The sequence below is a fragment of the Terrapene carolina genome, unplaced genomic scaffold, assembly GCF_002925995.2.
Source record: "Terrapene carolina triunguis isolate 2854851 unplaced genomic scaffold, T_m_triunguis-2.0 Scaffold21, whole genome shotgun sequence".
Taxonomy (NCBI): domain Eukaryota; kingdom Metazoa; phylum Chordata; order Testudines; family Emydidae; genus Terrapene; species Terrapene triunguis.
In genome coordinates this window covers 32,012,848-32,031,206 of record NW_020664372.1, presented here as the reverse complement: position 1 = coordinate 32,031,206, position 18,359 = coordinate 32,012,848, and the positions used below count along the sequence as shown (strand labels likewise).

The 18,359-nt window shown below is 44.7% G+C and overlaps 1 protein-coding gene across 5 annotated transcripts in view; it reads right to left on the bottom strand.

The window, feature by feature from the left end:
- Positions 1-3,561: 3,561 nt before the first annotated feature.
- The window catches only part of NAXD (NAD(P)HX dehydratase), a 75,692-nt gene continuing 60,894 nt past the window's right edge, over positions 3,562-18,359 (bottom strand). For all 5 annotated transcript variants that reach the window (XM_024206165.3, XM_024206182.3, XM_024206158.3 and 2 more), the window contains 2 exons: positions 17,911-18,031; positions 3,562-3,856 (listed from right to left, as the gene is read on the bottom strand). In XM_024206165.3, coding sequence (XP_024061933.1) covers positions 3,706-3,856; positions 17,911-18,031 — 272 coding nt within the window. In that variant the 3' untranslated portion in view covers positions 3,562-3,705. The remainder of the gene's footprint in view (positions 3,857-17,910; positions 18,032-18,359) is intronic.

Below are 18,359 nucleotides of genomic sequence, written 5' to 3'. Positions count from 1 at the left end.
AAACCCTCCCTTATCCCTACTTAGTGTGTGCTTGCAACCAGCTTCACCACACCCATTTGCTGAACCAGCCACAGGGGCAAAATGTGGGCAGGGCATAGAGGGAAAAGTGTGGTGGGGGAGGTAAATATTCTCTTGCCCTTAAGCTTTAACATTTCACAGGCATAGAACAAGCCTAATTCTTAAACTTCTGATTTTTTCCATATCAGATAACATAGATTAGGGCCTATGAGGCCTTTAACCAGGTTAAGTAAAACATGCTATCAACTTACAGGCACCTTGAATCAGAAACAGCCACAGGTATTTCTAATTCACTTTTGCACAAAATAAGTTACAGTTCCCTAACAATGGTAGTGGAGAAAGCTCGGGAACTATCAGCATTAGAAATCAATTCTTAACGTGTATAGTACCTCTCTCGCTGAATCGTTAATCCTCTCACCACCTCTGTAAGGGAAGTATATACTTTTGGGGATGAAGGAAAACGGATGTTAATAGACTTTCCAAAGACATTGCAGCAAATCATTGGCCGAGTTGGAATTAGAATTTAGATGCAATATAAGAACTTGAAAAGAACAGAGACCAGCTTTCTGTTATACTTAAGCCAGGCTGCTTACACTGAATTTTATACTTTCTAGCCATCCCAAAAGGATAGTGTGCCTCTCCCAAAGAGGGTACTGACGTTCATATTCAAACAAAAAACTGGATGCTTTAGGTAACTGGTAGTGCAGCATAGGGTTAAAGGTCTACATTCAAATTCTATTATCTGGAAGTCGGTACGGAGTTCTTCAGTGTTTAAACAAAGCAATTTGTGAAAGGATATGAGGGGGACAGTAACTTTAGATGATCTACAATGATCTCCTCTGAAAATACAGGTCCCAGCAGAAGTAATCTAATGTATTCAAAAGGCTAAAGATTTGCTTTTTAACCATTTCTTTGACTAGAGAAGCAGTGGTCACTACCAAGCAGTTTTCCTGCCCCATTTTTGGGTACTGGCACAGAAGGCAGGGAAGTTTCTCTCGCGCACACACACAGCTGGTTGGAAATTTTTCAACAAAATGCTAAAGGGTCTCATGAAAGTGAGTCAAGTTCAGGCTTGTACTGAATCACAGGCAGGGTTACAATGGAAACCTGGCTGGCTCCCTGGCAGACTGAGACCACAGGATTTCCAGGGTCTGTGGCAGTCCTATCATGCAATGAAGTCATCCAGGAAACCCATCTTGAGTCAGGGCTTCCAGGCTCCCTGGTACACACCCGGGAGCCCCAGAACAAAATCAAATTTAGAAATTTCTTGTGATCCCACATTTCAGCCAGCTCTACACACGATACCGTTCATATAAAAATTATCAGTTGTATCAACTCTGTCAGTAATAAAAGTGAATGGGTACGGAGGATAAATCATCTTCAGCTAAGTGTCTTCAGCTACTGTGGGTGCTGTGTGACTAAGCCACTGCAAATAAAGTACACGACAGTTTTGTTTTATTTGCTATAGTTTTATTTCCTATGGAAAGAAACTTGCTACATTTCCAGAATCTTTTAAAATTAACTTGTAACAATTTGTATACAATGGTGAATAACAAAGTTACTTCTGTGTATAGTTAAAACAAAGGCAAATTGAAATTTATACTGACCTCTGATATCAAGCAATTTCATTTTGAAAAAACAAAAACCCAAAAGGTCTTATTTGATTTGGCTTTCCCTACAAATGTAATTTAGAAATAATACTTCTTACATACCAAATACAAAAACCTCATTTTAAAATCAATTCAACAACTGTTCTAAAACTGTAACTTTTTGATTTTAGGAATTAGAGTTCAAAAGTCATTCCAAGGGGAGAAAACGACAATAGCTTCTGTTCCCCAGGAAAATAGTTTACAAACCAGTGCTTTGGTAAAACACTGCAAAGCCTTTTCTTAGGAGTAAACAACTGCTCTAATTTTAAAAGTCTTAGAACCCCAACAGAATAAAATGAGCAAACATAAAAACCTATTTTAAAAATAGGTTACCAGTTTAGAAAGAAAAACAAAAATGCATTGGGGGTGAGGTAGTAGTCACAGTGCATCCAAAAATATGAATTATAAGGGCCAGAGCTACTCAGAAGAGCCTTTCTGATTTAATGTGTTCACTGAAGGAAGTTATTACAAGATGTGAAAGTGCAATCTGACTAATATATAGGGTACTAAACTCCATTCTAGAAATAGGCCACTGGAAAAATGGTTTAAATGAATATGTAACATCTAATAATTACTGTAGTAGATAGTTTACAAAATTAGTCCCTATGCTCTAATGAATATGCACATTGAGTTAGATTATAGGCTAAACCATAGGACAGTAAGTTGGTACTTACTGAAACTTCAAGAAATTTACTTCTGACTCCCCCCCATAAATTAGTTTTACCCCAATATTAAACTGCATGTCCAGAAGTTTAAGAAACCCATACTGCACAAATCTCTCAACTTCTGATTTATTCCTGCCTGCATCTACTCAAACAGCAAGACACACATGGAACTGCTGACCTGTCCTCCTTGACACTAAAGTGCTGCCTTTGTTAAATGATGATCCAGCAAAAGCCTTTAAAAACCTTGCTACAGCCAAGGCTTGACCATCCCCACTTTTTTTCTATCCCCTGGGCCCAGTACAGTCTCCTAGTGGACTAACTGTATTTGACTGCCTGCATGGCACTAACATCGTATAATTAAGTGCCGCTTTCTGGCTCCTCAATTATTATTTATGCTGGCAATAAATAGCCACATATGCATACATACAGTAATGTGCTCAGAGCTCTACTCCAGCAGTTTGAGTTATAACTTGTTTTGAGCTGGCATAAAAGCACTCAACCTTCTACCACCACTGACATTTTTGACCATTTAAATATCACTAGTTCCTCACCACACCTAGTACCTTTTCTTCAAATGATTACATTTCACATTGTGTTCCATATTCAATTTTAGTCTAGAGCAGTAGATGGAATATACAGTAAATTATTTCAGCTAAACATAATTCCTACCTTTCATGCCAACACTTCTAGAGTAAATCCTTATTTTAAGGGGGTTCCCCCTCCTCTACTTTTTAAAACGAGAGCCTCATTTTCTCTGAAAAATGAAGAGCAAGAATTTCATATCATATATTGCTGCCTCAGTGTCTAAGAATGGGCAAAGGCAACCAATTACATTCAAAATTGAAAGCAACTCCCAAGCTTTCCCTTTCCAAAGAGGCATCTTTAAAAAGGGGGAAAAATATTAATGTGGAGAAAAATGAAGTGCAGTAGCTAATTCTAGATACAGAGTCTAATAACAAAATCATGACAACCTTGGTGCAAGCCAAGAAATTCAGTTCAGCTGGTGGAAGAATTTTACTTTCTTCTTAAGTATCAAGTGCATTTTTGCAGTTCACACACACTTTAGTTATTGCTCAATAACTATGAAAAAGAACAGAGGAATACTTTCACTTTAGTTTTATTATATTATATAACAGATCTGCAACTACAGCATATTTCAGCCAAAACATTTTCTGTATTCCAAACTCTTAAAAAACTATCTACATTAATCATTTTTTCTATTCTTAAAAAAAAAAAAAAAAAAAAAAAACTACCTAGCATACCAATGCTGCTACAGCACTTGAAAGGGTGCATTACTTATGTATATTCTACTGTAAATGTAATTACTGTTGTAGCCATTGTTCTTCCTTTCCTTCCACTCTGCTGCTTTGGCTTCAGGTTTCAAAAAGTTTGTTAAAAGCTGTTCCAACTTCTGAAACCATATCAGATGTAGTCATTGAACGTCCACATTTTTGAAAGGCTTGGTTGTTACATTGCCTTGTAAGAGAACAAGCACCAAATGCAGCCACTAGAAAAGGATTTTGACTAAAGGAAAAAGGAAAAAAAATCATGTTAATTTTCTTTAAACACTTACACAGGGGAACCTTGCACAATCCCAAAAGGTAGCGGCTTATGAAGATGGAGGGTTGCAGTAAAAATTAAATTCAGCTGGAATACACTGCTGTCTTGTTACTGAATTTAGTGTTAACATAATTTATATGCATGAATGATTTCTGTTCTTAATTCTGAGATTCTTCGGTGCTTCCATGTACCTTCTTGATGCTAACATTTTCTATAGCTGTAAGAGTTTCTCAATGTTAGAGTGAAGCACATTTATCCTTATTTACCACCTTATACTGGTTCTTACATTTCCATATTACGGACCCTCGTTAGGCTAGAAATTCCATTATGAAAGTTTCTCCCCTTAGCGCGCCCCCCCCGTGATATAGTACTCAATTATATGAAAAGTAATATTAGGACAGAAGGACAAGATAAAAAGAGACTTGCTTTAGTGTAATGGGGGAGTGCTTAAGTCCATTCCTATCTTGTATCTGTGTATGACATTTCTTTTTCCTGAGGGAGGGGGGAGGGCTTTACATTTGTTAGTACCAAATCTCTCGTCCTTCAAGTGCTTGCTCATGTCCATTCCAAAGTAGGTGAGTACTTGCCCCGAGCAGAGCCGCCAGAAAGTTCTTCCCTCAGTGACATCTGTCGGATTAGTTCTGGTGCCCCCTGGAGTCGTGTGCTCATAGCACTGGTATAAAGGGGCCTGCCACCCCCTCAATTCCTTCTTACCACCCGTGAGTCATTGGAACTTCAGCTCATCCTTGCAAGTACCTCTGTCAGTGGACTTTGTTCTATTGCCTGTACATAGTTATTTGTAGTGGTTAAGTTTCAGTTAGTTTGTTAGTAAGTTAGTTAGATTAGTGGACCGTGCTTAGTGTGGTTAGCTCTCCCCCAGCACTGGGGCATGCCTCAGTCCCTGGGGTTTAAGCTGTGTGTGTCATGCCATAAGCTGATGCTGGTTAGTGACCCCCATTCCAGCTGCCGCAAGTGTGTGTGGGAAGCCCACGTGCAGGAGCGCTGCAGGATCTGTAAAGGATTCAGGCCCTGCACTAAGACAGACAGGGATACCAGGCTTAAGCTCTTCTTCATGGAGGTGGTACTTCCTCCTCCCTCAGAGCCAGGCCAGGACAACTTGGCACCAAGTACTTTGGCCTCAGTAAGAAGCACACCAGCTTCTCTTAGACAGATGCAATGCTGTTCTGCTCTGGCGCCAAGGAAAGACGTTCCTTGGGCTTCTTGGTATTCCCGGCCCCGACAGTCATCCCTGGTACCAAACATGAACACTCCTGCAAGGGACTCTCGGCCGGTGCCGAGAAAGCAGCAGAAGAAAACTGACCAGGGGTGATCCCCAACACAGAGATACTGGCAGAATATGATCCATGCCGGGCCACTCAGAGATACTTGCTGTACAGTTGGTGCTGTTGACTCCAGCCCCCGGAAGGGCTCCGTTGAGTCTGGCACCTTCGAACTCTCCAACAAGAGAGAGCCCTTGGACAACTACCCTGGTGTTACCATCCACGCCAGAGGCAGCAAGGGAGGAGCCGTCGCTCCCAATACCACCGTCCCCACCATTTGGGAGTTGTCAGTGGTGGCACAAGAGGCAAGAGCTCCCATGGCACTGACCTCAGGTGCTGTCGAAAGGGGCCACGATGGCACAGCACCAGTCTCCTCCCTCCTGGCACTGCTCAACTGGCATCAGTGAGCACCACTTCACCTTGGTCGCCAGGAAGCATCTCCTTGGAGTTGGACTCAGAGGTGGCGTCCGCCTCTCTCAGGAGCCGACACTGCTCTGGTCTGCGTTACCTGACGGCTGACATGAGCCAGGGCATTCCACCGGTAGCCTGGCCACCAGCGCAGTTGCAGAAGCCTCTACCCCCACCGTCACTTCCCTTGAAATAGGGACCAGGTTCTGGTACTGAAGCTGGTGCTGAATTTCAAGATCCGGCACCGCAAGACCCATCTGGTGCTGAGGGGGAGGAACAATACCCCTTGCCTGTACAGGCTTCCACTTCTTCTCCCAATGAGGCGGTGGCGGGAACAAATATAGCACCCTCCCAGGAAGATTATAGGGAGCACCAGGAGTGCCTCAAAAGGGTAGTTCAAAACCCAGGGATCCAGGTACAGGAGATTAGAGTCCTCCCATGTCCCGGTGGACATTCTTGGGGCATTAGACCCAGCAGGAGTAGTTTTGCCCTTGAATGAGACCATTTTGGACCCAATAAAGGCCTTAGGGCAGACCCCAGGATCCCTGCAACCAACAGCAAAAAGGAGGGAGAAGTAGTACTTAGTTCCTCTACACCCATCCTCCACCAGGATCATTGGTGGTATCAGCGGCCAACAAGAGAGAATAGCAAGGTCCAACTCCCAAGACGAGAGATGCCAAAAAATTAGACCTTTTTGGCAGAAAGGTCTGTTCAACTGCTAGCCTCCAGCCCAGGATTGCAAACCAGCAAGCGCTCCTGAGCTGTTAGGATTTTAATTCTTGGAACTCTATGGCAAAATTCAAGGAACTATTGCCAGAGGAGTCCAGGAACGAATTATCAGCCCTATTTGAGGAAGGAAAATTGGTGGCAAGGGCATCCTTACAGGCAGCCTTGAACGCAGCAGACTCTGCAGCCTGACTCATGTCTTTGGCTGTGGTGCGGAGGAGAAGCTCTTGGTTTCAGTCCTTGGGCTTACCCTATATGAAGTGCAGAAGCCCTTACAACACCTCCCCGTTGAGGGTACATTCCTCTTCTCGGAGCAGACGCCAAACTGCACAGCCTGAAGGACTCAAGAGCCACCCTGAAGTCCCTAGGGCTACATACACCGGATCCAACGAGGAAGCACTATAAGCCCCAACTGGTTGCTTGCTTCTATCTGCCACAGTCATGACAAGACTATAGTAAGGGAAGGTGCAGAGGTTACAAGAGGAGACCTCCACCTCAGTCCTCATCTGCTTCCATGCCTGCCCCCGTCCCAGGCAATCAATAAGGTCTAAGCAGGCCTTTTGATGGGATGCGCAGGGATGACATACCAGGACAATATATGGATCTCATTTCCCCCATTTTTGTGGACCAGTTATCCCACTTCTATCGAGCATAGGTCTGCATTACCTCGGATCGGTAGGTGCTACGCACGATAGCACTGGGATACACCCTTCAATTCAGTTGTTCCCCTCCTTTCCACCCCCACCCTCCATCCTTCCTTCAGGGACCCTTCTCACGAGCAACTCCTGGAAGTAGGAGCAGTGGAGGAAGTCCCACCAGAATTAAGGGGCCGGGGGTTCTACTCCCATTATATCCTAATCCCAAAAGCCAACAGTGGTCTCAGACGGATTATGGACCTGAGACACCTCAACAGATTCATGAAGAAGCTGACATTTTGTATGGTCTCCTTGGCCTCCATCATCCCTTCCCTGGGTGGGACTGGTATGCTGCCTTCCATTTGAAGGATGCTTATTTTCACATTTCAATCTTTCAGGGTCACAGAAGATTCCTCAGATTCATAGTGAACCACGTGCGCTACCAATTTGCCGTGCTTCCATTCGACCTGTCAGTTGCCCCTCAGGTGTTCACGAACTGCATGGCAGTTGTCGCAGACTTCCTCAGGAGACAGGGAGTTCAGGTCTACCCTTTGCTCCATGACTGGCTGATCAGAGGTCGGACCAAGGCTCAGCTGGAGTCAAATGTAAATTTAATACAGTCAACTTTCCAGGACTTAGGTCTGTTGATAAATATGCAGAAGTCTACTCTCTCTCCCCAGTTCTGAAGATAGAATTCATTGGGGGTGATCCTCAACTTGGTTCAGGGCACAGCCTTCCTCCTGGAAACCTGGTTCTGAGCAATTGTGGTCCTCAAAGAGAGCCTCAGAAATCATCCCAGCACCACTGCAAGAAACTGCCTAAAGCTCCTAGGACATATGGCATCATGCACCTACGTGGTGCAGCATGCGAGCTTATGGCTCAGACCTCTTCAGGCTTGGCTGGCATTGGTATACATGCTAGCCTGACGCCACCTGTAGACATGGTTGTCACAATTCCCTCTTCGGTGATCGCCACCCTTTGGTGGTTAGACCCATGGGCAGTATGTGCAGGAATCCCATTCTCGAGACCTCAACCATCAATGTCTCTCATCACAGACACATCAGCAATGGGATGGGGGGTGGGCGCTCCCTCAGAACTCAGAGCAGTTCGCCTAGCCTGCCAAGTGTTCCAACCCCACCTGGAGGACAGGACTTTGTGTTGGCAAGGCTAACGGGACCTCCATTTGAACTGCTGGCAATGTGCTCTCTGCTTTACTTATCCAGGAAGGTGGCCTTCCTGGTGGCCATTACTTCTGCCAGAAGGGTCTCGGAGATCTGAGCCCTTATTTCAGAACCATCTTATACACTCTTCTTCAAGGACAAGGTTTAATTGCAGCCACATCCGACCTTCCTTCCAAAGGTGGTCTCCCAATTCCATAATAACTGGGATATCTTCCTACCAGAAGCCACATACTAACAGGGAGGAACAGACTCCACTCACTGGATGTTAGATGTGTGTTAGCCTTCTACATAGAAAGGACTAAACCTTTTAGAAGAATCTACTCAGCTTTTGTAGCCATTGCAGACAGAATGAAAGGCCTTCCAGTCTTGGCCCAGAGAATGTCATTGTGGCTCTCTTCCTGTATCTGCACGCTATGACCTGGCAAAGGTCCCCGCTCCTCCTGCCATGATGGCACATTCTACAAGGGCTCAAGCATCTTGAGCGGCATTTGTGGTTCAAGTTCCTATCCAGGACATCTGTAGAGCGGCAACATGATCATCAGTCCACACTTTTGCATCTCATTACGCCATCACCCAGCAGGTGAGAGACAATGCGGGTTTCGACTGAATGGTATTACCATTAGTATGAACTCTGAACCCTCCACCTGCGCAACTGCTTGGGAGTCACCTACTTTGTAAGGACATGAGCAAGCACTCGAAGAATAAAAAATAGTTACTGTTCTTCGAGATGTGTTGCACACATAGTTAAAGCAGTACCAAATTGTGTAGACAAGCCCTAAGTTGCACTGCCTTATAATGACACCCAAGGTCTGTTCTGCCAGCTGTACTTAGAGCACAGTGTACTCCAGCCATATCCCTTGCAGTGGGGATAGCCTAGAGGCATTACAGCAACCCTATGCTAAATCAAGAACCCCCTTACACAGAGCTTATTCCATGGCAGCCATCTTTGCTTCCTTCAAAACCAGAGCAGTGTAAAAGGGCTGCAGCATAATTAAGACTGTGGTCCAAGGTTCAGAGAAGTGACTGGTTAAGAAAGCCTCAAGAAACCTTGAGTCCTGGTCTGGGTTACAATGAGTCAGAAAAGATCTACAGATTTCTGTAGCAAAGTAACAGGTCTGTGGTTCAACTAAAAGCAGACGATCATTATATTAAACAGAACTTGAATTCAAGATTAAATGGAGCAGCACAGCCAAGTACTGTTCCCACTGAAATCCGTAACTAACCTATTGCTACTCCTCTTCTAGGTGTGGGGGCAGTGACAGCATTAGCCGTCTTCTCCCCAGCAGTTAAAAGACTTCCATAATTTTGCACGCTCAGATGCTGCCCTCAGATCAACAAGAATCACCTTAGGAATCCTAAGCTCAGAAATAGCTAAAGGTTAACACCCGTAGGAATCTAGTTTCTAAAGCTACTACATATGCAGCTTATTGCACTAGCAAGCTCCAGAGAGGACTCCTTCCTATATGCTGCAGTCACTGCTTACTTACACATATGGCTCATGTATTCCACAGCAAGAATTCCTCTGCCATCATAATTTATTTTGCTGCCTTAATTTCTATTTCCCCCCCTCTCTCACACACACACAGGCTCTGTGTTAGCCTAAACTAGCCAGGGAGCAGAGAGCCATAAATGTGGGATGGCCAGCTGAACTGCCCCTAGAACATTACAGGGGCTGAGGCCCAGGGACATGAGCAATTAAAGCTCAGTCCTTTCCCCTGGCCCACATGGGGGAGGTAGGGAAGAGAGATGTTCTGAGCTAGGCCACCTGAAGGACACCCCAGGAGGCAAGACTCAGGAAGATGAGGCACTAAAACAAGCTACAAGCTCCTCCTTTTCCTGGTACATAAGGAGGTTTCAAGTGGACTGCCTAGATCAGTGGTTTTCAATTTGTGGACCCCTAAAATATTTCGAATGGAGGTGCAGACCCCTTTGGAAATCTGAAGCATTATTGACCCTGAGGAGTCCACGGACCACAGGTTGAAAACCAGTAGCCTACAGAATGTTGCTGGAGTTAAAGATCAGGAAGCAGAAGCAGCCCACTGGGAGAATACTACGTGTACATCACACCATCTCTCTGAAGGATTAGCAATCTGCTTTATGTTGCACAAAATGTAATAATGTTTTTACCTATCATGGCAGCTGCAACTAATTTTCAGCAAATGAACTGGTCTGTTTTTCTCTAGACATGTCAAATTTCAGCATTTAAAAGGTGTCTGATTATTCTGCTGCTAATTCTGTAGCAAGTCCTTGTTCATTGATATAATGAAAGCATAACTACAGACTACACTGACCTCAGTGTGCCTACTGGATAGCATCCTCAGAACACTAATACAAGAAGTAATTTCACATTTGTAACATCAGCAAGAAATCAAAATTATTTTTGAAACTATAGTTTAAAAAAAGTGGAGCCAATAAAGTTATGGCTGACAAAATGCAAGACTGAAATTGAGAAGTAAAATGGAAATGTGAAGAGCAAACAGTCAAAGATGCAGAAACAAAAAAGACATTCTTTAAATAATAATATCACAAGCAGAAAGCCTGTGAGAGAACTGGTAGGGTCTGCTGGACTACAGGAAGTAAAGGGAACAATTAAGATAAGGACATTGCAGAGAAATTAAATTGATGCAAAGAAGTCACCAAGGATAATATTGGGGAGATACCTAACCAAGATCTACTCTTTTCAGTGAGTGACAATGATTGAGATATTGGAACAACTGGATTAAAAAGTAACCAGTCAGAAGGATTAGCCAAGGAGAGGTTACTTACCTTACAGTAACATGAGTTCTATGAGATGTTTTGACTCTCTGGGTACTCCACTATGGGATGTGCATGCACCCATGTGCTCTTGACCAGAGAATACCCAATAGTGTCCACAGGCCTGCACCTATGCGGAGCAGCGCCTCATGCCTCCATACAAGGGCATACAAGGAGGCATGGGCCTGCCGCCATTCATTTCCTTCTCGACTGCAAAGCTGAAGACTCCACAGCAGATGGGAAAAAGGGCGGGAAGTGGAGCACCCATAGGGACAAAACATCCTGAAGAACTCAAGTTAGTGTGAGGTAAATAACCGCTCCTCCTCCTTTCAATATATGTCCCTGTGCATGCTCCACTGTAGGGTACTCTCAAGAAGTATCTCATTGAAGAAGGGAGTGCTGAGGAGCCAAGTCCAGGACCACTCGGAAGACTGTCAAAGGTAGTATCATCACTGGAAGCAAGTGAGTTGGCGTAATGCTTTGCAAAGGTATGGATGGATGGATGGTCTAGTAGCAGAACTAGCGATTTCTGCTCTGGAAATTTCTTTCAGAAGAGCTAGAGATGCGGAGTGGGCCTCGTGGAATGTGCTGTCGCCCTCTGAGGGGGCTGCATACCTGCAGATTCATAACAGTTTAAGATGCAGCCTGAAACCCATTTAGATAGAAATAACTTATCTCCCCACAAAGGTTATCATTTGAAGAGAGGATGAAGAGACAACCTTCGAGAGATCCGAAAGGTCTTAGTCCTACCAAGGTAGAAGGCATAGGCCCTTCTGACATCCAGTGTGTGAAGGCTCGTCTCCTCTCTGGAGGCATGTGGTTTTGGGTAGAAGATTGGTAGGCAAATCTCTTGGCTAATGGGATATTCCAAAGAAATGAGGATGGGGAAGCAGTGTGAATTTGTCTCTATATAAGATGGCATATGGTGGGTCAGCCATAAGAATGCTGAGTTCTCCCATTCGTTTGGCTGATATGACAACTATGAGGAATGAAGTCTTAAGGGGGAGGTGGAGGAGAGAGCAAATAGCCATTGGTTCAAAAGGAGGCTTCCTCAAGGCATTAAGAACCAGGATGAGTTCCCACTGAGGGGGTCGGAGGAAAAAGGTTGTGAAGGCCCTTGAGGAATCTGGCTGAGGTAGGATGGGCAAAGACTGATGCCACGGATGGGTGAGTGAAAGGCTGTAATGCTGGCCAAATGCACTTAAATTGAGCTTATTGATAGCCCTTGTGTCTTTAAGTGTAACAGGCAATCCAGGATCTTGAAAGGCGGGACTCTGAGGCTTGAGAAGGTGGAAGAAAGCACCAGGAATAGAGACGTTTCCACTTTTGAAGGTAAGTTTTTTGGGGCACTAGAGGTCTCCCACTAGATAGGAGACTGTTTGAACTCCAGTAGAGCAGATTAGTTCCATGCTTGATAACAGAAGCCAAGCTGTCTGATGCAGGAAGGAGGGGCTAGGATGGAAGTGGGTCCCTAAATTCTGTGGCAGGAGGTCCTTCCTAGGAGGGAGTCTAGAATCTTCTGCGATAAATGTGCAAAGGCTGTCTGCTTAGAGTATACACTGATCTTAACCATGTTTGAAAACATGCAAGATGCAGACTTGCATGAGGTGCTACAAATGTGGAGGCTGACATGTTCCAAGAGTTGCAGGCAAGTCCTTATAGATGTTTGTGGACTGCACTGTACTGTCAAGATTAGACTGGATAGTGTGGAAAACCTGTATTTGGATAGGTAGGCTCTAGCTGTTAGGGAATCCAGGCAGTGGTGAGCTGGAGCTGGTTCCCACCGGTTCGCAGGAACTGGTAGTTAAATTTAGAAGCCCTTTTAGAACCGGTTGTTCTGGGACAACAGGTTCTAAAAGGGCTTTTAAACTAAACAAAAGCTCCGGCAGCTGTCGCCCCGCTTCCGGGCCCAGCTCATCTCACCTCCCCCTCCTCCCCTGAACTCCTCCCCTTCCCTTGCTTCCCGCAAGTGTGGGAAGCCTGAAAACAAGCTGCAGCAGGTAAGCTGGGGAGGGCTCCAGGGAGGCACAGCACGGCTCCCTCCGGCCTGGCCGAGCACCCCCGGCTCTGGCCCGGCCCCAACCGAGCGCCCCGGGCCGGCTCGGGCCCCGCGGTGCCGGCCCAGCTCTGGCAGAGCACCTTCGGCTCCGGCCCCGCGGCTCCGGCCCGGCCGAGCGCCCCAGCCCGCCTTAGGTCCTGCAGCGCCGGGCCCAGTCCCGGCCGAGCGGCTCCGGCCCGGCCTGGGCCCCGTGGCGCCGGGCCCAGCGGACCCGGCCGAGCGGCTCCAGGCAGCGCGGTAAGGGAGCAGGGAGGGGATGTTGGAAGAGGGCTGGGGAATTCGGGGGGTTGGGAGGGGTGGATAGGGATCGGGGCAGTCAGAGAGCAGGGAACAGGGGGATTGAATGGGGGCAAGGGTCCGGGGGGGGCAGTCAGGAAGGAGTAGAGGTTGGATGAGGTGGTGGGGGGCAGTCAGGGGCAGTTGGGGACAGAGAGAAGGGGTGGTTGGATGGGGCAGGGGTCTCGGGGGGCCTCAAGGAACGTGGCGGGTTGGAGGGGGCAGGAGTCCCAGGGTCGGGGGGGCACGACCCTCTCATGGGGTGAGGAGGAGGGAACCTGTTAATATTTTAGCAGCTCATCACTGAATCCAGGGTAGCGCCTATAATGTTTTTTTGTTTTGGGGTTTGTTTTTTTGGATTGCAATTAGAATAGATTTCTTGTAACTTATGAGAAGGCCCAGAGATTGGAAGAAGTGGTGCTTTGGAGGTTGCCAACTGAAGCTGTAGGTCTGACTGGCCTATGATCAGCCAGTTGTCCAAGTATGGGAATACTGCAATGCCCCAGTGACAAAGGCGAGCTGCTATGGCTAAAAGGATATTTGTAAAGACCCTCAAGGCCATGGAGAACTCAAAGGGGAGGGCTCAATATTGGTAGTGATATTATCCTATTACAAAGTGTAGAAAACACTTGTGGGAATGGTGGATGGCTACCTGAAAGCAGACATCTTGTAGATCAAGGGCAACAAACCAGTCTTCCAGATCTAGGAATAGAATAATGGTTGCTAGAGTCACCATTCTGAAAAGCTGTACAAGGACATAGTGGTTCAAATTCCTGAAGTCGAGGATTTGTCTCCACCTTCTGTGCCTCTTGAGGACTAGGAAATAGCTGGAATAGAACCCTCTTCTGACAAACTCGGGTGGTACCAGTTCTATCACCCCCAATAATAAGAGACTACCGCCTGTTGTAGGAGCTCCTTGTGAGAAAGGTCCCTAAAGAGAGGGGGTGGGGGGTAGAGTGGACGTTTACAGTGTAACCCACTTTGACGACCGCCAAAATGCATTTGTCTAAAGTGATGTGTTCCCAGGCAAGTAGGAATTGGGACAGGCAGTTTTCAAAGCTCGGCTGGATGGAACAATCGCACCGCATAGAATGTGGTGGAGGAGGCTGCTTGATGCCCTCAACTGAGGTATCAAAACTGCCTCTTAGAGAGAGGCGCAGACTGGATAGTTGTAGAGGCAGATGGACCTCTCTTTTGGGGTTTAGGTCTTCTCCTGAAGGGCTCCAGGGTTTGGGGAAGGCATGATGGTATTGAAAGAGCCTGGATTGTTGAGTGGTTTGAGATCTGCTAAAACATATTTATGTTGCAGGGACATAAATTCCAAAAGATCAGAGTGTTGCCCTGGAGTCCTCAGGCTGTGGAAAGAGGAGTCCAGGTGCTCAATGAAAAGCTTGGGCCCTTCACTGGAAATGTCATCTACAGTGTTCTGCTCCTTTCTCATGAGGCGAGAAGACTGAAACCAAGATGTTCTTCTCATAATCACAGCCATGGTCATGGATTTAGAGCATCTAGAGCAGCCTGCAGGCAACTAACTGGCCTTCAGAAATGAGGGACAGAATTTGGTGTCTCTTGTCTTGTGGCAGGTGTTCAATAAAGTGTGTGAATTTCGAGTAACTGTTGAAATCCTATTTCATCATCAAGGCCTGATAGTCGGCAATTCGAAATTGAAGAGCAGATGATGAGTAGTATTTCCTGTCTAGTAAGTCCAGTTGTTTGGACTCCTCATCCAGAGGAGGTCTAAAGCAAGTCTGACTGTTCCCTTTGCTGGCTATGTCCACTCTTAGGGAATTAGGGGTAGGATAGGAGAAAAGGTGCTCCATTCCCTTAGGTGGAATAGAAATTTTTTTTTTCATCTGTCCACTTACAGGTGGGTAGAACTGTGGCAGGTGTTTGCCACAGAGTGTGAGCGGGAGATAATAATCTTTCCCTTGGGATTGATGTTAAAATACTCACCAAAGAGAGTGCTGGGACTCCTGGCCTTCTTCCAAGAGGATCAGTACAGAGTTTGCCAGGCACTTCATGAGGTCCTAGAAGGCCCTCAAGTCATCAGCACATGATGGTGGCAGTGGCATTGCTGCCTCCTCTGGAGAATGAGGACCAGCTGGCTGAGGAAGCGAGACCTCTTCAATCTGTGGTTCTTTCTTCTCCTGTGTACCATCTAATACTGATAAAGCGTGTGGTACTGGAGACTGGTTTATCAGTACTGGAGGGTGATACAGTACTGCTGGGAGCTGAAGTTTCTTTTTGGATGACATCCTGAAGAATTGTTCTTCAAAGCGGCCCTGTGATTCCAGCAGGCACAGTGTAGAGGGGGAATCAGAGAGGGGGTCACCAAATATGGTCACAGTCCCAAGACCTAGGAGGTTTGGTTAGTTTTGGGAGACCCTCCTCATTAAATGGGCTCACAGGAGCATCACAGTATGGTACAGAGGTTAGGGAGAACTAAATTTGGGGCGGGCCTCACATATTGTTACCAGTACCAAAAGATTGGAGGCTCAACTGAGAATTGGCGTGCAGGCGCCAGGGGTAAAACTATTCCCTCTCCCCTCCCCCCAGAGCACAACTGTGCTACAGTTGAAATAAAACCAATGAAATAAAATAAAGCAAGTAAAGGTTTCACAGGGAAAAGGCAGGAAGCTGAAAACAGCGGACATCAAATTGCTCTGTCTTGAACTGCAGGTAGTTAAGAAGGAGCTGAGTAGGGGCGGGCCCACATCTCCTCATATGACCTCATAGGGAGACATGAGGCACTACTCTTCACTGGTGCGGACCCATGGAGACTATTCTGTATTCTCCAGTTAAGAGTGCATGGGCACGCACACATCCAACGGAGGAGCACCCATAGAGACATATACTCAAAGAACTAAGAGTTCTCAAGAAACTTAAGAGTAAAATGGCTGAGCTGCTTCTAAAAATATGTAATCATTAATATCAGCTACTATACTGGAAGGTTATGAGTAACTAATGGCTATTAGCCAGGATGGGCAGGAATGGTGTCCCTAGCCTCTATTTGCCAGAAGCTGGGAATGAGCGACAGGGGATGGATCACTTGATGATTACCTGTTCTGTTCATTCCCTCTGGGGCACCTGGCACTGTCCACTGTCGGAAGACAGGATACTGGGCTAGATGGATCTTTGGTCTGACCCAGCAGGGCCATTCTTATGTTCTTATATTCTAACTATTAAAAAAGAAAAAGGCACTAAAGGTGATGCTAGGATTTACAGACCCATGATCCTTACTTCAGTACCAGGAGAATAAGTAGAAATGATTATTAAAATTAGAATAAAAAAACCACACCTAGATGAAAATGATAATGGGAACAAAGAACTGGGCATCACTGTGGATAGTTCACTGAAAAATATCTTCCATGCACACTGGTGGTCAAAAATAGCAAACAATATTAAGATGAATAAAGAATGTAACAGAAAAATAACTGATAATTTTATAATACTCTGAGTCAATGGTATGCCCTAACCCAAAATACTGTGTTCAGTCCTGGTTACCTTATCTCAAAACAGATATAGTGAAAACAGAAGGGTTTTAAAGGGGGGGGGGGTGATGAAAATGTCTAGAAGCATACAGAAACTGCCACAAGGAGAGATTAAAAAGACCGAGACTCAGGGAAGACATATAATAAGGTGCATCATAAAAAAGTATAAAAAAATAACGTTTAGTATAAAGAAAGTAAATGGGATGATCCTATTTACACACACAATATAAAAATGAGGGGTCATGCAATTAAATTTTAAAAGGCAACATATTTAAAATATACAAAAGGAAATTCTTTAACATGGTGCACAACCTGTGGAACTGATTGGCACAATACACCATTGAGGCCAAGAGTAGAGCAGGATTCAAAAAAGGATTACATATTTATATGGTTAATGAGACTATCTCCCGTTCCTAAGGTACTGGAAAGACAGGGAGAGTTATTCCATAACTGTGCACTTCAGAATTTTTTTGTGATTTCCTTTAAAACAGCGGTACTGACTACAGAAAGGATATAGAACTATCTGGATCACTAGTCTAATCTGATAGGAATTATTATATATTCTTAAAACAGCTGGCAATGACCTTTTATTTTAAAATGTTTTATTGTGAAGCCAAATTACTTCTGAGATTTTGACATATCCAAATGAAATGCTTCTAAGTACCTGTAACTAGTTTAGTTGATTCTTCAGTTAGTCCGTTAGTATTTTAGAATTTATTTATACATTTATAATTTAAATGACAAATTACATTTGTAGAATCACCTGATTGAACCAACACAAATCATCATCAATACACCACACAGAGAAAACAAAATTATATATATATTTGTATATTGTTGAGATTTCACTGCTGTACAGCAACTGCCATTTATTTAATATTATGTCTGATATATATTCGGTCTATGAAATTTATTTAAAAAAACATATGTTCTGGTAAATAAATATTCTTGGAAATCAATTCAGGTTTGTATTGCTTTTCTGCCTTGTGATCTTGAGCCATTCTCAGAGTCAAGAGACAGTTTGACTTCATCAAAATCAAAACTATTACAATGACTATGGTCTACTCTACAACACAAAGTTTGTCAGGGTGATCTATGTCAGTGCCCCAAATTCAGATTTGTTGGGTTTCTTAATAACGTTTCTACAGGAGTTGCTGTGAAGCACATGGGCTCATATGAGATAAAAGAAGTAACTAATGAAATCATACCCATTAGTTTTTTCTGGTCCAGCAAGAAATGCCCAGTGTGCCAAGACTCCAAGAGAACCTGAAAGAAGGTCCCCTTGTCCACCACATCTTCGGCTGCTTCCTTCATGACTGCATACAAGTACTACAAAGAAACCAAAAACAAAGGGTCATGTATACTTACCCTCTATTTATGTGACATACTACCATGGCTGTGAGGGCTGAGGAAACACAGGAAATGCAAGGTATGCTAGAACATTTCTTCTCTGAGGAGAGACACTGTCAGGTTAGAATTTACTTTAAAGACGACGCCATCACCCATTTCTAAAAAAACATCTTTCAATGATTAAAAGCAAAATCATTTAAAAATAAAACTTTTTATCTAGTATGCAGTTTACTTTTTCCATTCCTCTCAGCATGGAAAATAGACTCTGTCTCTAGCCAATTTCACATGTAGGTTTTCATGCACTATT